The sequence below is a fragment of the Thamnophis elegans genome, chromosome 4 (assembly GCF_009769535.1).
Source record: "Thamnophis elegans isolate rThaEle1 chromosome 4, rThaEle1.pri, whole genome shotgun sequence".
NCBI classification, from domain to species: Eukaryota; Metazoa; Chordata; class Lepidosauria; order Squamata; family Colubridae; genus Thamnophis; species Thamnophis elegans.
In genome coordinates this window covers 108,580,923-108,598,905 of record NC_045544.1, presented here as the reverse complement: position 1 = coordinate 108,598,905, position 17,983 = coordinate 108,580,923, and the positions used below count along the sequence as shown (strand labels likewise).

Below are 17,983 nucleotides of genomic sequence, written 5' to 3'. Positions count from 1 at the left end.
CCATACCTTGTCACTGAAATGTGCTGCCAGTGGTGACTTCTTTTCTGAGAGAAATCTTTGCAATGGCTCTCTTAATTCAAACACCCTGGATAGTGATTTGCCTCTGGATATCTATTTCTAGTTAATTTCTAACTATTTGAATGGAAGATTATATGCTTATAGTTTCTATTCTTTTGTTAACACACAACCACATTTTTATTCTTCTACAGACACCATTTTTAATTACCAGGATAGTACACCAATGACAGCACCATGATCAGAAAATGTTAGATGTTGCATTATTTTCAATATGTATTTGTAAATATATGCCAAATAGATTGCAATCGCTTTCTGGACTTCCTTTAAATTTGCAGGTAAATGCTGCAATAGATATATAGCTCCCATCAGATTGATGATCACCCAAAAATGTTATTCATTGAATTCACTGTGAATCCTTTCTTAGTAAGTGCATTCAAGCCAGCCTACTACTAGCTGGTAGCCTCTCTGTCCATTCACCAAATTATCTGGGACAGGGGTGTCAGAGTGACATCGAAAATGTCAAGGTAATAGCCATGACTATGAAATTAAAAGCCTATTTATTCTTTTATTTGCATCACATAAAAACCAAGATGGTTCCCATCTTGAATTTTTCTAAATACATCCTACATACAACCATGATGCAGGAGTTTTCATTCAGCAAGAAAAAGGACTTGAGCCAAGTCAACATCTGGAAATCTTATCCCAGTCATATCCAACCTAGCTTATTTTTTGAGATCACCTCAAGGCGAGCTGGAGCGGGACGCGCTGCGCCACGAGTTGGAGAGCTTGGAGAGGCTGAGCGCGCAACTTGGAGAGCTGCGTCTCAGCCACCTGGAGGGGCTGTGGGCCGACTGCGCCGCTCTGGAAGCGCTGCTGAAGCAGCTCCTGGCCGAGCACGAAGGGCTGCAGGAAGCGCGCAAGCCGGGCGCTCCGAGAAGCGGCAGCTGGCCTCCGACTACACGCTGGTACTGAGCTGGAGCTGCGCGCAGAGCCTGGAACGATACGAGGCCGAGTTGCGGGCGCTGCAGGTGCTGGAAGGGGGCTGCCTGGGCCAACAGGACCTGCGTGCGCAAGCTGCGCACGCAGAACCAGGAGCGCGCTGGGCGAGCGGCTGGAAGAGGGGCGGCTGGCGCAGCAGGAGAGCCACGGCGCCCAGCTGAAGTGGAGAGGCTGAGCGCCAGGAGCTGCCGGGAGCTTTGCGCGCTGGGCGAGCGGCTGGAAGAGGAGCGGCTGGCGCAGCAGGAGAGCCACGGCGCCCAGCTGAAGTGGAGAGGCTGAGCGCCAGGAGCTGCCGGGAGCTTTGCGCGCTGGGCGAGCGGCTGGAAGAGGGGCGGCTGGCGCAGCAGGAGAGCCACGGCGCCCAGCTGAAGTGGAGAGGCTGAGCGCCAGGAGCTGCCGGGAGCTTTGCGCGCTGGGCGAGCGGCTGGAAGAGGAGCGGCTGGCGCAGCAGGAGAGCCACGGCGCCCAGCTGCAGTGATCATGGCCCCCGGCCGCTCCGCGGCCCGGTGCCAGGTACTCCGCGGACCGGCACCGGTCCGCGGACCGGGGGTTGGGGACCACTGCTTTAAAAGGCAGCCAAGACTTGGATCTTTCCCTGGGGTTGGGTGAAGATGAATAGAATTCCCAATTGAAAAGATATTGCCTATTTTAGTTCCAAATGTCATTTAATTGATTTGTTTGTTTTTATGATATACATTATTTGTCTTTATATTTTTATTTAATGATTCTGTACACTGTCCAGAGGTCATGTTTAAGTTTGATAGCTTTATAAATGTTTGAAAACAATAACATTTAAAGGTGAGGTGGAATAGAGAACCCGATGAGGTTGTAAGTGTGATAGTCACAGGTACACAGCCACCCACTGGTAAATGTTAAGGATTCCAGCTCTATGAGTTTTGTGCCTCAGCAAATGAGGTTTTTGGTTGCTTTCTGTAGGAATAACTGTTATCATTTTAAATGTACATCAAGTTTGTAATTTGCTTTTCAAGTCTTGTATACTGTACTACAATAATCAATAAATTCTGAATCATTACATAGCCGATGCCTCATCTGGCCTATCAGTTAAATAGTGATGTGAGAAATCTGATTTACATACTATGCTTTTTAAATATATATTAATATATAGGTGCGATTATTGATGGTTAGCCGCATGGCAAAACCAGAAGAAGTACTTGTTGTAGAAAATGATCAAGGAGAAGTTGTTCGAGAATTTATGAAAGATACAGACTCTATCAACTTGTACAAGAACATGAGAGAAACATTAGGTAAATTATATTTGCATGATTATTACCTTTAATTTTGATTTGTTAAGAAAAAAAACCCAAAACTAAAATGTGAAAATGTATACTATTACAGTTGATAGGAAGTGATAATTTTTTCCGTTGATAGCCCCAAACAAAGCCAGAATAGAGGTTATATCATTTTCATAAGCAAATTTATTTTAGCCATGATTCTGTAGATTGAATTTTTTGTTGCAGTTGCTTATAATTTTTATTAAGGTAATTGGTTGTAGTTTGCATTGGTCTCCCTCAACTCTGAAAAAAACTAGCAAATTTTACAATTCACTCTAGCATGTCATTAAATGTTAGTGGAGAATGATATTCTGAATTCCTGGTAGTCAATTTACTTAAATTATTTCTTCCAGTTTATCTTACCCATCTGGATTATGCAGATACCGAACGAATAATGACAGAGAAGCTTCACAATCAAGTAAATGGTACTGAATGGTCATGGAAAAATCTCAATACCCTGTGTTGGGCTATAGGTTCAATAAGTGGAGCAATGCATGAAGAAGATGAGAAGAGGTTTCTTGTAACAGTAATAAAGGTATAGTAATGTATACAGTCTTTAGTAGCTTCTCAGGGAACTTTATATTTTGTAAAAAGAAAATTAACCTTTTAAGACAATTTTGCAAATACTATATATCAGGAAACATTGAACTTCTAAAAAGGTTGGTGGTGTTTTCATGGAAGTCAACACCAATATTACAGCTTCACTGGCAAACAGCGTTTTGAATGCCTTCAAGTCGAAATACACCCTCTCATTTAGCCACCGCATTTACTTTCTTAAATTGGAAACAAAATAATGGCTAAGCAAATTATGTGACTGATAGAGATGTTGCAAAGTTCACTGGTTGCAGCCATCTCATTGAGGTAAAGTTGTCTCATGCAGCAGTGTCAGTGATATTGTTCATTATTTGGATTTTTTTTTTAAAAAATATCTTACTTATGAACGGTCACTAAACAACATTCCTTCACTCCCTATTCATTATTCAGACACCAGCTACTTGAACGTGTATATTCTCTATTAAACTTTTCAAGCAGGATTGGTTCACTTGATGAGAACAAAACTAGGAGTGTCATTTTGATGGCTGCTCTTAAGTCTTTGGATTTTGTGAGGCTTTCTCTTTCTGCTATTCTAGGAAGCAATTTTTATTCAAGTATCTGTTTATGCTAAAGCTGGTATATATTTTTAAGTTCAGTTGAATTTGTTTACCACAGTGTTTTATTGTGTTTTCACTAGTGTATTACTTATTACGTCTGAAATCATCTGTTAATTGGTATATTAATGAAATTTTCATTATGATGGACTTCTACTGCTAGTCTACTCAGAAGAGGATTTGTCTTACTATATATTCTTTGTTGGTGCTACATTAACTGGATTGGAGTATAGAAAAATGTCCTCATATTTTGCATAATTACAGTATTACAAGACAAGGTCATGATTGTTTTTACAAGCATTTGATTTCACTTATTTTACCTTATTTTTTATTTTTTTCTGCAATGGTGCTCTAAATTTTTTATCCTAAATAAAAATGGAACTTTTTACAAACCCTGTGTTTCTGTAGGATCTTCTTGGACTCTGTGAGCAAAAAAGAGGAAAAGATAATAAAGCCATTATTGCATCAAATATAATGTACATAGTAGGACAATATCCAAGATTTTTGAGAGCCCACTGGAAATTTCTGAAGACTGTTGTCAACAAGCTATTTGAATTTATGCATGGTAATGTATCTGGAATTTAATCTGCTTTGTGCAATAATAATGTTAAAACCAGTAACTTTTCTATTAAATATCATAATAGATGGGTACAATTGGGAAATAACTTCACAAAATATTCTTATATCGGCAACTATTTCTAATTTTTCTCTTTAGAAACTCATGATGGGGTCCAGGACATGGCTTGTGATACTTTTATAAAAATAGCGCAAAAATGTCGAAGGCACTTTGTTCAAGTTCAAGTTGGAGAAGTAATGCCATTCATTGATGAGATCCTGAACAATATTAACACAATTATTTGTGATCTTCAGCCACAGCAGGTATATATATAAAGTTATAATATTGCAAAAATATCTAAAATAAGGGAATATGCAAACACATGGGTATCAATAAGGCAGAGTGTTTTTTTTAATCTAGAATATACTTTTTGGATCTACAGGTGAAACTCGAAAAATTAGAATATCATGCAAAAGTTCATTTATTTCAGTAATACAACTTAAAAAGTAAAACTAATATATGAGATAGAATCATCACATGCAAAGCCAAGCAATCAATAAAACAAGGATTGTACATAGAACAGTATCGGACCTCTGAAAAGTATAAGCATGCATATGTACTCAGTACTTGGTTTGGGCCCCTTTTGCAGAAATTACTGCCTCAATGCGGCGTGGCATGGAAGCTATCAGCCTGTGGCACTGCTGAGGTGTTATGGAAGACCAGGATGCTTCAATAGCGGCCTTCAGCTCTTCTGCATTGTTCGGTCTCATGTCTCTCATCTTTCTCTTGGCAATGCCCCATAGATTCTCAATGGGTTCAGGTCAGGCGAGTTTGCTGGCCAATCAAGCACAGTAATCCGACATCATTGAACCAGGTTTTGGTGCTTTTGGCAGTGTGGGCAGGTGCCAAGTCCTGCTGGAAAATGATGTCAGCATCCCCATAAAGCTCGTCTGCGGAAGGAAGCATAAAGTGCTCCAAATTCTCCTGTTAGACGGATACGTTGACCCTGGACTTAATGAAGCACAGTGGACCAACGCCAGCTGATGACATGGCTCCCCAAATCAACACAGACTGTGGAAACTACACACTAGACTTCAAGCATCTTGCAGTGTGTGCCTCTCCATTCTTCCTCCATACTCTGGGTCCTTGGTTTCAAATGAGATGCAAAAGTTGCTCTCATCAGAAAAGAGGACTTTGGACCACTGAGCAATAGACCAGGTCTGTTTTTCTTTAATCCAGGTAAGACGCTTCTGACGTTTGTTGTTCAGGAGCAGCTTGACAAAAGGAATACGACATTTGAAGCCCATGTCCAGGATCCGTCTGAGTGTGGTGGCTCTTGATGCACTGACTCCAGCCTCAATCCACTCCTTGTGAAAGTCCCCAAAACTTTTGAATGGCCTTTTCCTGACAATCCTCTCCAGGCTGCGGTCATCCTTGCTGCTTGTGCACCTTTTTCTTCCACACTTTTCCCTTCCACATAACTTTCTATTAATGTGCTTTGATACAGCACTTTGGGAACATCCAACATCTTTTGCAATTACCTTTTGAGGCTTTCCCTCCTTATGGAGGGTGTCAATGATGGTTTTCTGCATAACTGTCAGGTCAGCAGTCTTTCCCATGATTGTGATTCCTACTGAACCGGACTGAGAGACCATTTAAAGGGTCAGGAACCCTTTGCAGTTGTTATGGCTTGATTAGCTGATTAGAGTGGGACACTTTGAGCCTAGAATATTGCACCTTTTCACAATATTCTAATTTTCTGAGATTGTGGATTTGGGGTTTTCATGAGCTGTAAGACATAATCATCACAATTAGGACAAATCATGGCTTGAACTATCTTGCTTTGCATGTAATGAGTCTATCTCATTTATTAGTTTCACCTTTTAAGTTGCATTACTGAAATAAATGAACTTTTGCACAATATTCTAATTTTTTGAGTTTCACCTATATTCTTTACTGAACAGTAAATTGCATCCATAGATATCTAAAGATTTTAAAACAAAAAAGAAATGTAAGATTTGAAACTTACAGGTTAACTGTTTTATTGAAATTATTGAGTTCCAAACATATTCAATTACATATTTAGTATACTTTTTCTTCAATTAGGTGCATACGTTTTATGAAGCAGTTGGATATATGATTGGTGCTCAAACTGACCAGACAGTACAAGAGCATTTGATAGAGAAATATATGTTACTCCCTAATCAAGTATGGGACAGCATAATTCAACAAGCTACAAAAGTAAGAGTTCATAATATGTATATTCTTTGCAGGCATGATTATAATTTCAGAAAATGTTGGTTTCTTGTGAAGATTACCTTATTTTTCGGAGTATAAGATGCACCTTTTTCCCTCAAAAAAGAGGGTGAAAATCTGGGCGTGTCTTATACAATGAATACAGCATTTTTGGCCTGAAACCCCGCCCCTTTGCAAAAATGGCTGTGCATAGCCTTTAGGAGGCTTCCAGAGTGCTCCTGGGGGCTGGGAGGGCTAAAATGAGCGAAAAACGGACCATTTTTTGCTTATTTTGGGGGAGAGACAGGAGCACTCTACAAGCCTCCTAAATGCTATGCATGTTCTTTTTTCACAAAAAATGGGCCCATTTTTGTGAAAAGCAGGATGTTTTTAGGAGGTCTGCAGAGTGCAAAATTTGCCTCTTCAAAATCTTGGTGCGTCTTATAGTCCAAAAAATACAGTAAGTTGGGTGTCATTTGTTTTGCTTTCAAGAAAAAAATTGGTGAATAGCAAGTATTTTATCGGAATTGTTTTATTATTGTGTATTGTGCATAATCAAAACATAAAACTATTCATGCATTAAATAATTAATATTGGGTAGTCAATCTCTGTACTATGTTACATGTACTATGTACATATGTTACAAGTTTTTTGTCTGTATACAAAATGAAATGGAACTGTTGAATTCAAGATTATTTACCCATTTGTCATATTTAAATTATTATTATTATTACAGTTATAAAATTATAAAAAGTAGAAAAATAAAAAATACTAGGTGAAAAGCAATATTACACAATATTTTCACCAGCCAGATGACACAACCAGGTCTTGGGGAATGTTTGGAAATTTAAAAGGGACAAAGCTAGCCTTACTCTGGAAAGAATAATAATTATAATGCAGGGACCACAGCAGAAAAGGCCCATGCTGCATAAGGCTTTAAAGGTCAAAAACTGCATCTTGAATTGTTCCTAGAAACATACTAACTTTTATATACTATTAGATGAAAGGCTGCTTTGCTTGCTAAATACACAAATTTCTGTTTTAACAGAATGTTGATATTCTTAAAGACTCTGAAACAGTTAAGCAGTTGGGGAGTATCCTGAAAACTAATGTGAGGGCATGTAAAGCTGTTGGACATCCATTTGTAATTCAGCTTGGAAGAATTTACTTAGATATGCTGAATGTGTATAAGTGCCTAAGTGAAAACATTTCTGCAGCTATTCAAGCAAATGGTAAGAGTGACTGCTTTAATTACAATAATATTTTAGATCTTACTTATTTATCATGTCAAAAAATGAACTTGACTTTAATATAGAAGAGGAATCTAAAACAAATCACGGGATGATTCAGTAAAGATAATAAGAGTAAGTTTAAAAGTGGGTTGTATTGTGGGTATCTGCTTAATTTGTGATAGGTGAATAAGCTTTATTGAAATGAATACGATCTCACCAGATGAATTGTTGCAGAACCCAAATAGCTTCATACATTGTAGTGTAAAGATAATTGCTAAATATAAAATCATATTTTGGTAACATAAGACACATCAGCATAATTTCTTGGTTGAAAATAGTACTTTAGCCTAACAATACCATGTTTCCCCCCAAATAAGACAGGGTCTTATTTTCTTTTGCTCCACGAAATATGGCCTTGGGATTATTATAGGGGAGGGCTTATTATTTTCTGGGGCAGGTGAGAAGCGAAGTGCGCCTTTTACCTTTCCAGCTCCGTCGCGTTCCTCACCATTGTGTTCAGGGAAGCCGCATGAGTTCAACTCGTGAGGTTTTTTTTACAAGGGGGTTCAATGGGCGAAAGGGCGAGGAACGCAACAGACCTGGAAAAGTAAGAGGCGCGCCTCGCTTCTTCCCCCACCTGCCACCCCTCGCTAAAGGGACGGCGGGGAAAGGAACCAGGCAGGATGCCTTTATCATTTGGGTGGGCAGTGTTTGTTTGCGCCAGAAGGAACAGGTTTGAGGGGGTGATCGCATTGCTGGCCTGTCGCTGTTTTTGCGGTGGGCTCTTTTTGTGTGGAAGGGAAGGGTGGGAGGTGGAAGCACTTTGCTTTGCCTGCCACTGTTTTTGCGTTGAGTCCTCTTTTTGCCCCGCAAGCTGTACCAGTAGGCGGTACAGTGGTAATGGCGGGAACCAGTTGCGCATGCGCTTAAGTAGTTGGAGGTGGGCTTTTGGGGGGGGGCTTATGGCGCATGCTCTGAAAAGCCGGATTGGGCTTATTAGCAGGGCATGTCTTATTTTCGGGGAAACACGGTAAAACCCTGGCTTAAGTTTGAAGCACTAAGCTCATTTGAGCATAAAACAGGGGAAAGAATTTTTTTTTCTGTACTTAGCACCAGACCTGGGCCTCATTCCAAAAACCTATGAATGGACCCAAAATAAAATGAAATTGAATTTAAATTATTTAAATAATATTACCCTTCCTTCCCCTTGTGACAGTAAATAAATAAGTCTAGCAATCATTTTTAGTGTTCTCCAAGAACCCAGCACAAAGCTTTTCAACTCATGTACTTAATCATAGCTAGGGGCAATGTATACAAATACTTCTAGTGATAAAGATGGAATAGAGTTACATGGCACATGAGAGAAGGATGTAATCCAGAATCATTTCCACAAAGTCAATTAAAGCTTATATTTTTACACCCAATCAAAATGTACATGTTATAATAATCTGCTGCAGATTTTCTGTAACTATAAAAATAGGAGCTTGTTTGTTCTGTAATCATACATGGCCTGGATCACCTATGTTCTGCCAACATAATCTATACACTTAGTGAATACCAAGGTATCATGGAGAATTTTGGTATTTTCTGTCTTTATAGAAACGTTACTATATATAGGAAGATTTTGTAACTCTTCTGATACATCTTGAATCTGAATAGCATTTAATAATTATTATTTCGTTCTGGATTTTCTTTCATATTCCCTAATTCGTTGATTTTTGAAAAGCTGAGTTAAAATTTTCTAAATCACTTTGCTCCTCCAAGGCTATTCTTGATTTGTAATTGACCTTAAAACTCTTCCAGGTGAAATGGTAACAAAGCAACCTCTGATTAGAAGTATGAGAACAGTAAAAAGGGAAACTTTAAAACTCATTTCTGGTTGGGTGAGCAGATCTAATGATCCTCAGATGGTAAGTGCAAGACCTTAATAAACTACTAAAACAGAGGATTAATTTGCTAGACATATTCAATCTTGACTTAACATTAAGCCTAGTAGGAGATTTACCTTGACCTTGGGAACCCCCTTCAAGTGTGAGACACTAGAGTTGCAGTAGTACCACACACAAAAACCAGATGGTTAGTAGCCTAAACTTTTTTTTAAAAAAATTACCAAGAGAATTATTTCCGAAAACATGTTTAAGTACAGTTAAAGCCAAACAAATAATTGAGATATGGTAGTATTCAGCACTTCACCAACTGTTAATGGTCCTGGTATGGAAAACAAAAGGCTAGTCTCATCTGCATATCAACTATAAAAATATTTCCATGTTTATTCTGTTAGAACACATAACTCACTCAAAACATTCCAACAGAATGTTTCCAATTTTGCTGCTTTGTTTGGATCTTAGAACACTTTTTTTTCCCTTTGATTGCCTCACCATCTTTCCCTGCTGAGAAAAATATTACAACTGCCTTTATGATGTTTTACTGATAGCAGAGGGGATATCTTGATTTTAGACCATTGCATGGGAAGTTTATTTCCTTTTCCCAATTCTTTTGTTTAAAAAATAAGACCCTCAGAAATAAAATCAATGGGGGTGAGAAATAGAAATTTGTCTGAAACAGTTCATTACTTAAATCATTTTAGTGTGTGTGTGTGTGCGTGCGTGCATATATGTATGTATGTATATGTATATTCTCAATTTTTTGTATGATTTACACATTATGCAAACAGGTCAAACTTTAGGAAATATTGGGTTAATCCTCTGTTGATTTTTTTTCCCTAGGTAGCTGAAAACTTTGTTCCACCTTTGCTGGATGCCGTTCTTATTGATTACCAGAGGAATGTTCCAGCTGCCAGAGAGCCAGAAGTGCTTAGTACAATGGCTATCATAGTAAACAAATTGGGGGGGCACATTACTGCTGAAATACCTCAGATATTTGATGCTGTTTTTGAATGCACATTGAATATGATTAATAAGGTAATTCAGTGACTTATAAAAATGAAAAATAGCTTTTGGAAGATAACTTATAAACACTGGTTTGACTGATTTTTAGTAAAGGATGGTTTGTTTTTTTGTAGCAGAGCTGGAATTCTGTGTTGGTTTTATTTTTTTCCAAATTTATTGCTAGCTAGGCTCATTTCCCACTGCTTTTAATAGTTTGATGGTGCAACCAACTATAATAATCATCACTTTTTTTCTCTATTTCCCCTTCATCCTGTTAATTTCATGTGTAACTTTATTATTTTCTATGTCCTTTGCATCCTAACTTCATGTGTTTTTTCTACGTTAATAGAATATTACACTACATGTTTTATATTATGACTACTCTCCTTAAAGTATTTTTCTGGCTTCCTCTGCTCATGGATTGAGCACACACAGATTTCTTTAAACCCTACTTTGCAAGTGAATAAGACTTTTTCTTCATATCTTTCTGCACTTATATTCTAACAAATTAGAATTTCTAAAGGTAATAATTCAGTTAATATGTTCTCAATCATTCAAGGACTTCTCAATTTCTGAAAACACAATCACTTTCTATTCTTTGCACTAAGAACTGCTTCTCACAACCTTTGTTTCTTTTAAGTTCCTTCTCAAAATTCTAGGAGAGATTTGGATCATCCCCCTCAATTAGAGGTGTAGAGTTTAATGACTCAAGATGACCTGATTAAACCAAACAGCTTTGGTTGTGGCTTCCAACAACTCCAAAATAGCTTGCTAAATTATAACATTACACATCACTAAAGAGGAAAATGAACAAATACAGGTGAAACTCGAAAAATTAGAATATAGTGCAAAAGTTCGTTTATTTCAGTAATGCAACTTAAAAGGTGAAACTAATATATGAGATAGACTCATTACATGCAAAGCAAGATAGTTCAAGCTGTGATTTGCCATAATTGTGATGATTATGGCTTACAGCTCATGAAAACCCCAAATCCACAATTTTTGCATGTAATGAGTCTTATCTTATCTTATTAGTTTCACCTTTTAAGTTGCACTACTGAAATAAATGAACTTTTGCACAATATTCTAATTTTTCGAGTTTCACCTATACATCATTGGAGAGTAGTGTTAAGTATTGAAAAATGAAATGAAATAAGGTATCATTTTTCAATTTACAATTCTAAATTTGCCATCAGCTATGAATCTCTGCCTCTGTGTGTTACTGTAATTAAGCCAACATAAATGAGTTTTTGTCATAAATAGGTCCATGTAATTCTCTTTGGCAATAGTAATTGACTTAGGACTGGTTGCTTAACAATCATTTGAAATTAATACAAACTTGACTTGCACGTTGAACCACATGGTTTATTTAATGACCAGGGTGACTGACTCAACAGCTGTCATAAACAGTCTACAATTGAGTTTAATCATGTACCCCGAGTTATGACTGCAATGATTTATAACCAAAAATCCTGTTCTGGTTCTGGTTGAGGTTATAAGTCAAGGGCTACCCATATATTCTGCCATTATCTTTATGAGATTTTTAAAAATTCTCCAGTGTAATCTATAGCAGTGTTTTTCAACCTTTTTGTGCAAAGGCACACTTTTTTCATGAAAAAAATCACGAGGCACACCACCATTAGAAAATGTTAAAAAAATTTAACTCTGTGCCTATATTGACTATATATAAAGTAATTTTCCCACGGCACACCTTACACTATGTCACGGCACACTAGTGTGCCGCGGCACAGTGGTTGAAAAACACTGATCTATAGCATAAGAGTACTTTATTGATCTTCAAGTACAAGCCAGATCTGGCCTGATTTAGATTTAGATCTAGGATCAATACTTTTATTTACTGCAGGTAATTTTTCCCTTTTTCTTGACCAAACTTTCCGTGTTTGGTTGCCTCTTTGCCCTCTGCCTCCTGGGAATCCACACTATGTTCTATCACAGGTGTAAAGGGAAAGAGGTGCATTTTGTGCTCAGGTTACAATAGAATTTATTACAGGTAGTCAACTTAATATCCATAGTTGGAACCAGAACTTCTGTTGATAAGTGATGCGGTTGTTAATTGTGCCCAACTTTATTACCTTTATGAATCTAGCTTCCCCTATTTACTTTGCTTGTCAGAAGCCTCCTTGGAAGGTAGCAAATGGCAATTATGTGACCCCAAAATGCTGAAACACCCAGTTGCAAAGCACCCAATTTTTTGCCATGGGGACACTGACACTCATAAGAGCAAGGACTAGTTGTATGTCGTATTTTTCAGTGCCATTGTAACTGTGAACAGCTGATACATGAATGATTGTAATTTGAAAACTATCTGTATAAACTGAATAAGGGTTGCTAGATGGTTTAACTGGAATCTAAATTGGTAGGACTCACAGTTTTGCTATTTGAACCAATGTCTAATGCCAGTTACAATATTCTTAAAGGTGACTGTCTTGACCAGCTGGATTTTGTAGCTAAGACATCTTTCTTTATATCTTAAATATTTTTCAAATAAATCATGACCATAGACTTCACCCTGCCTTAACATTGAAGTTAAAGAGAAAAGATAACTACTGCTATCATTTCCTGCCTTAATTTCTGCTTATAAGAGAAGAACTAGCATAATTGGAATGCAGAAGAGTAATGAATTTTACTTTGTACAGGATTTTAGAAACTGCAAAGACCTTTCAGGACTTGGGGATATTTTTGAGAATAACTACTTCAGCAGCTTTCCAGTTCACTTACAAAAGCTATCTGAGGCACATCCCAATAGATACTTCAGGAATATTACTATTTATTAGAGGTTGTGTACTTTGGAAAGTCAGTGTGGGGTGACATTTTTTGAATTCTACAAATGTATATTGATTTTATATTCCCTGAATATTAGAGAATCATTCGTTTAGTGACTGAAGTTACGGCATTAAAAATGGTTTTATGACAGTTTTTCACACTACCATTGCAGCATCCTCATGGTTATTTCATCAAAATTTAGACGCTAGGCAAGTGGCTCACAGTTCCATGGTCATATGATCACCCTTTGTAACCTTTTGATAATCAAAGTCAATGGAGATGCCAGATTCACTTAACCAACTGTGTTACTAACTTATCAACTGCAATGATTCATTTAACAATTATGGCAAACAAGATTGTAAGATAAAAATTTACAAGTAAAGAAGTTTCTAGAATTGCATGTAAAAGTTTCTCTTTTTCCTTAGGACTTTGAAGAGTACCCTGAACACAGAACAAACTTTTTTTTATTACTACAAGCAGTAAACTCCCATTGCTTTCCAGCGTTCCTGGCTATTCCACCTGCACAGTTCAAGCTAGTATTGGATTCTATCATTTGGGCTTTCAAGCATACAATGAGAAATGTTGCAGATACAGGTGAATATGCTTTATCCTAATCTAAATGATCATGATTTCAAAGCATGTAGATATGCAACTTTTTTACAGTTTGTTATCTGTTCAAATATTGTCAAAATGTAATTATCAACAAACGTTAACATTTTAGAATGACTTTGCTTTGTGTTTTTTTCTAGGCCTTCAGATCCTTTATACACTTTTACAAAATGTTGCACAAGAAGAAGCTGCTGCCCAGAGCTTTTATCAAACTTATTTCTGTGACATTCTTCAGCACATTTTTTCTGTTGTAACAGACACATCTCATACTGCTGGTAAGAACTGAATCCTGAGGTGGGGAAAATCTGCTACAAGTAGAACCTACATTAGTTACAAATATTAACTCCTAATTTGTATATTCTAACCAGGTTTGACGATGCATGCATCAATTCTTGCATACATGTTCAACTTAGTAGAAGAAGGAAAAATAAGTACTCCTTTAAACCCTGGAAATCCAGTAAACAACCAAATGTTTATTCAGGAGTATGTTGCTAATCTTCTTAAATCTGCATTTCCTCATCTACAAGAGTAAGTGCTCGATTTCCAAACACAACAAAATTTATATGCACGCACCCGTCATATAAACTAATTCCTTTGACTTTTTCTTTTGTGTTAGTGCACAGGTTAAACTGTTTGTAACAGGACTCTTCAGTTTAAATCAGGATATTCCTGCTTTCAAGGAACACCTTCGGGACTTCCTAGTACAAATAAAGGTATGTTTGATTTTATTAATGTGTATTGGATTGCATTTATATAGGAAGAGGAAAAAATATTCATGCCCAGTGAGCATAATTGCCTGGTCAGATGGTAGACTGAAATTTTTGAAGCACTGAACTTTCTTTATAAATTTTGCAAATATTGTATTAGTAAATATAGCCATCTTCTATATTCCTGAGTTAGCTTGAGTTCTTAGATGGATCTTGTTTTCATCATCTGACTTTGTATTATTTAGATCAAGCAATAATGTTTCCACGTACATGATGTGCATGAAATACCTAAATATATTTGGTTCTGCAACTTTTAGGTAAAGTTGGGGTTTTCTAATGGTTAAGTAGCAGTTCAGGAAGTGGTGAACTCTGCTGAGGTGTGAAATGAGTGGCTAGAAGTCTTCAAAAGTTATTTAATGGACCGTATTTTTCGGAGTATGAGATGCACCTTTCCCCCCCCCCCCTAAAAGAGGGTGAAAATTTGGGTGTGTCTTATACACTGAATGTAGCGCCACCCACCCATCAACACCCACCCTTTTGCTTCTGCTCCCAGCCATTTGCCTCTTTGCAGCAAACGGGGGCTTCAATAAGCTATAACAATCCCTGCAGCCTCTAACAGCTGACGATCTGGAGAAATTGAAAATGAAACTTGCTGTTTGCTCCACATGGCAAATTGCTGGGAGGCAGATTTTTTTTTTCTTGTGCTAATGTTTGCTGCAAGGAGGTAAGTCAACAACTATAAATGCCTATAGAGTGTTCAAATTATTAGACATATTTTTTTAAAGACTGCTTTATTATTGTTCTAGACAAAGTAACAAAATGAAGAAGCTTTTTAAAATAAATGCTTGATCTGAAGAGGCCCAGTGCCTCTTATTTTAAAAACTGCTATTCTATGCAGAGAATAACTATACTTCCAGAAAGCACATTTTAACAGCATCTGTACAAGTATAGTCTGAAATATAACACTACAAACAGTGTATATTGTCTGTACTGTTTGTTGCAAGGAGCCAAATTGCTGGGAGGCAGAGGCAGATATTTTTCCTTTGTTTTCCTCCCCAAGGTGCATCTTATACTTCAAAAAATACAGTAGTTGAGGTATTCAAATAATTGAGAATATGTGTAGCTCAGGGTTGAACTGTTAGGTTTTGTTTTTTTTATTTAATTTTTATTTTTAAACAAACACAGACAGAACAAAAAACATAAAACCATTTTCCATTACAAATTATAGAAAGTGTGTCAGTTGGTTACAAAATTTCTGTGCATCTCTTCCATAGTCATCACTTACAATTCATATCAAATCACATATTTTTAAATCAAATATATTTATATACATTACTATTGACTATAATTGATTTTACATCTTTTTATATGAAATATTCTAAATTTAAGTAAAACTATATAATGGCATTCCATTAGACCCTCCTAAAATCATCCAATAACATTAATCTTTATAACATGTTCTAAGTAAAAAAAATTGGTAAATAATATAGAATCTTTAAAGTTTGTCAAATCTATACCTAATCCAGTTGTTTTGAGGTTTTGGTTTTGGTTTGTAAAGGCTCCATATTCTACCGTTCTGTCAGAAGATTTCCCTGTTTCTAACCCTGTGACTTAAGCTGGATTTTTAAAAGAATAAGTGTATCAGTAACTATCCAGAGGGGCTGGATTAATATTTTATTTATTGGGCAGAATACTAATTACCCAATTAATAAAATCAGATGAAATGTTCTTTTCATATCTTGCAAGATTAATTTGCAAGATTAAAAGCTTCTGCATCTTACAAAATTTTGTGTTTTAATATGAAAATATGTTACAGTATTAATGTTACCAAAGAACTGTCATCCTTTCAAAAAAACAATATGCAGGATGAATTACTAATGATAATATATAATTGTGTTATTGTAGCAGGCAAAGTCTTAATGCAGAGTTCCTCAACCTTTTCAGCTTTGTGGACTAGCCCGGGGTGGGTGGGATGGTTCCGTGTGTGTGGCGGGCGAGCACAGACCTTCCTTTGTGTGAAAATGGAGTGCCGCGGACACAGCTACCCACTGCTCACGCAATTGGGAATGTTGTGCACTCAACCGCTTCAGTGGCCTGGTTGTGAAAGGCTAAAGGACTGGGGGTTGGATACCCTTGTCTTAGTGTCTGTTTCTAGGCTATTGGATAATTCAAACAACTTACAGACTGTACTGTTTCCATAATAAGCCCTCAAATATTATGAAGATAGATCTCTTTCAAAATATTATTATGTATATCTAATGCAGTGGTGGGTTCCAGATCCCGTTGCAACCAGTACAGTTGCAACGGGGCCCAATGTCCTCCACATGAACACGCTCATGCATCCTACTTTCCAATGATTCCTCCACGACACTTCGGCTGCTTAGCCGAGTGTCGTGCAGGTGCTGTACGTGCTGTGTGCTGAAGTGCCAAAGAGTTTAAAGACAGGTAAGGACGACGGGCGGGTAGGCCTTCCAGAGCACCGTACCAGAATGGTATTTAGTACTCCGGACAGGCACCGGTACGCCCGTATCGGGGCGTACTGCCTACAACCCACCACTGATTTAATGATATGTTTTACACTACTTAACAGAGTTACCATCTACCCAGTGTGTTCTCTGTTTTGGTCATTTCAAAATCTCCCACAAATTTGGAGTGCATCCAAAATTCTTTTAGGAGCAGCAAGCATACCCTAATACAGGTAGTCCTCGACTTACAATCATTTGTTTAATGACCAAAGTTACAATGGCACTGAAAAAAGTGGTTTATGACCATATGATCAAAATTCAGACACTTGTCAACTGGCGTATATTTATGACAGTTGAAGTGTCCCAAAGTCACGTGATCACCTTTTGCGACCTTCTGACAAGCAAAGTCATTGGGCAAGTCAGATTCACTTATTGACCATATTACTAACTTAACTGCAGTGATTCACTTAACAGCTGTGACACGAAAGGTCATAAAATGGGAGAAAACTAACTTAAAACATCTTGTTTAGCAACAGCTGGGTCATTCTCTTGTGTTTCCATTTTAAATGTCTTTCTTCTAATCCATACATTTTTAATCCAATATGTCTGATTCTATTTCTGCATCAAGCAAGATTGTTTCACACCTGTCATTCCTTCATTGACATAGTCTATCTGTAAAAGCAGACATCACTATTAATATTATTGATATTTTGGTTACCAATTTATGGCCCCATTCTTTGAAGATCTCTTTTAATATTTCAAATTATAGCATTTTTAGTTATTTTGTAAATCCAATATTTAATCAATATTAATCCAATATTGGCCTTCAAAGTTCAAGCCATCCCAGCACTTCCACAATCATATGATCATAATCACTTAGCAACCAGCTCATATATAAAACTGTTGCAGGTCCCACAATCAGGTGATTGAGATTTGCAACCTTCTCTGCCAGCTTTCCACAAACAAAGATAATGGGAAAGGCAGCAGCAAAGGTCTCAGGTAGCTTAGGTAAGTCTCCCCCACCAACTTTCTGCCAGTTTACCCACTGCC

The 17,983-nt window shown here is 37.3% G+C and overlaps 1 protein-coding gene across 4 annotated transcripts in view; it reads left to right on the top strand.

Annotated features, from left to right (window-relative positions):
* The window catches only part of XPO1 (exportin 1), an 82,083-nt gene that overhangs the window by 62,528 nt on the left and 1,572 nt on the right, over positions 1-17,983 (top strand). For all 4 annotated transcript variants that reach the window (XM_032216697.1, XM_032216696.1, XM_032216698.1 and 1 more), the window contains 12 exons: positions 2,144-2,282; positions 2,663-2,844; positions 3,866-4,022; positions 4,173-4,336; positions 6,120-6,254; positions 7,297-7,480; positions 9,284-9,390; positions 10,207-10,401; positions 13,578-13,746; positions 13,902-14,036; positions 14,130-14,289; positions 14,378-14,474. In XM_032216697.1, the coding sequence (XP_032072588.1) occupies positions 2,144-2,282; positions 2,663-2,844; positions 3,866-4,022; positions 4,173-4,336; positions 6,120-6,254; positions 7,297-7,480; positions 9,284-9,390; positions 10,207-10,401; positions 13,578-13,746; positions 13,902-14,036; positions 14,130-14,289; positions 14,378-14,474 (1,824 nt within the window). The remainder of the gene's footprint in view (positions 1-2,143; positions 2,283-2,662; positions 2,845-3,865; positions 4,023-4,172; positions 4,337-6,119; positions 6,255-7,296; positions 7,481-9,283; positions 9,391-10,206; positions 10,402-13,577; positions 13,747-13,901; positions 14,037-14,129; positions 14,290-14,377; positions 14,475-17,983) is intronic.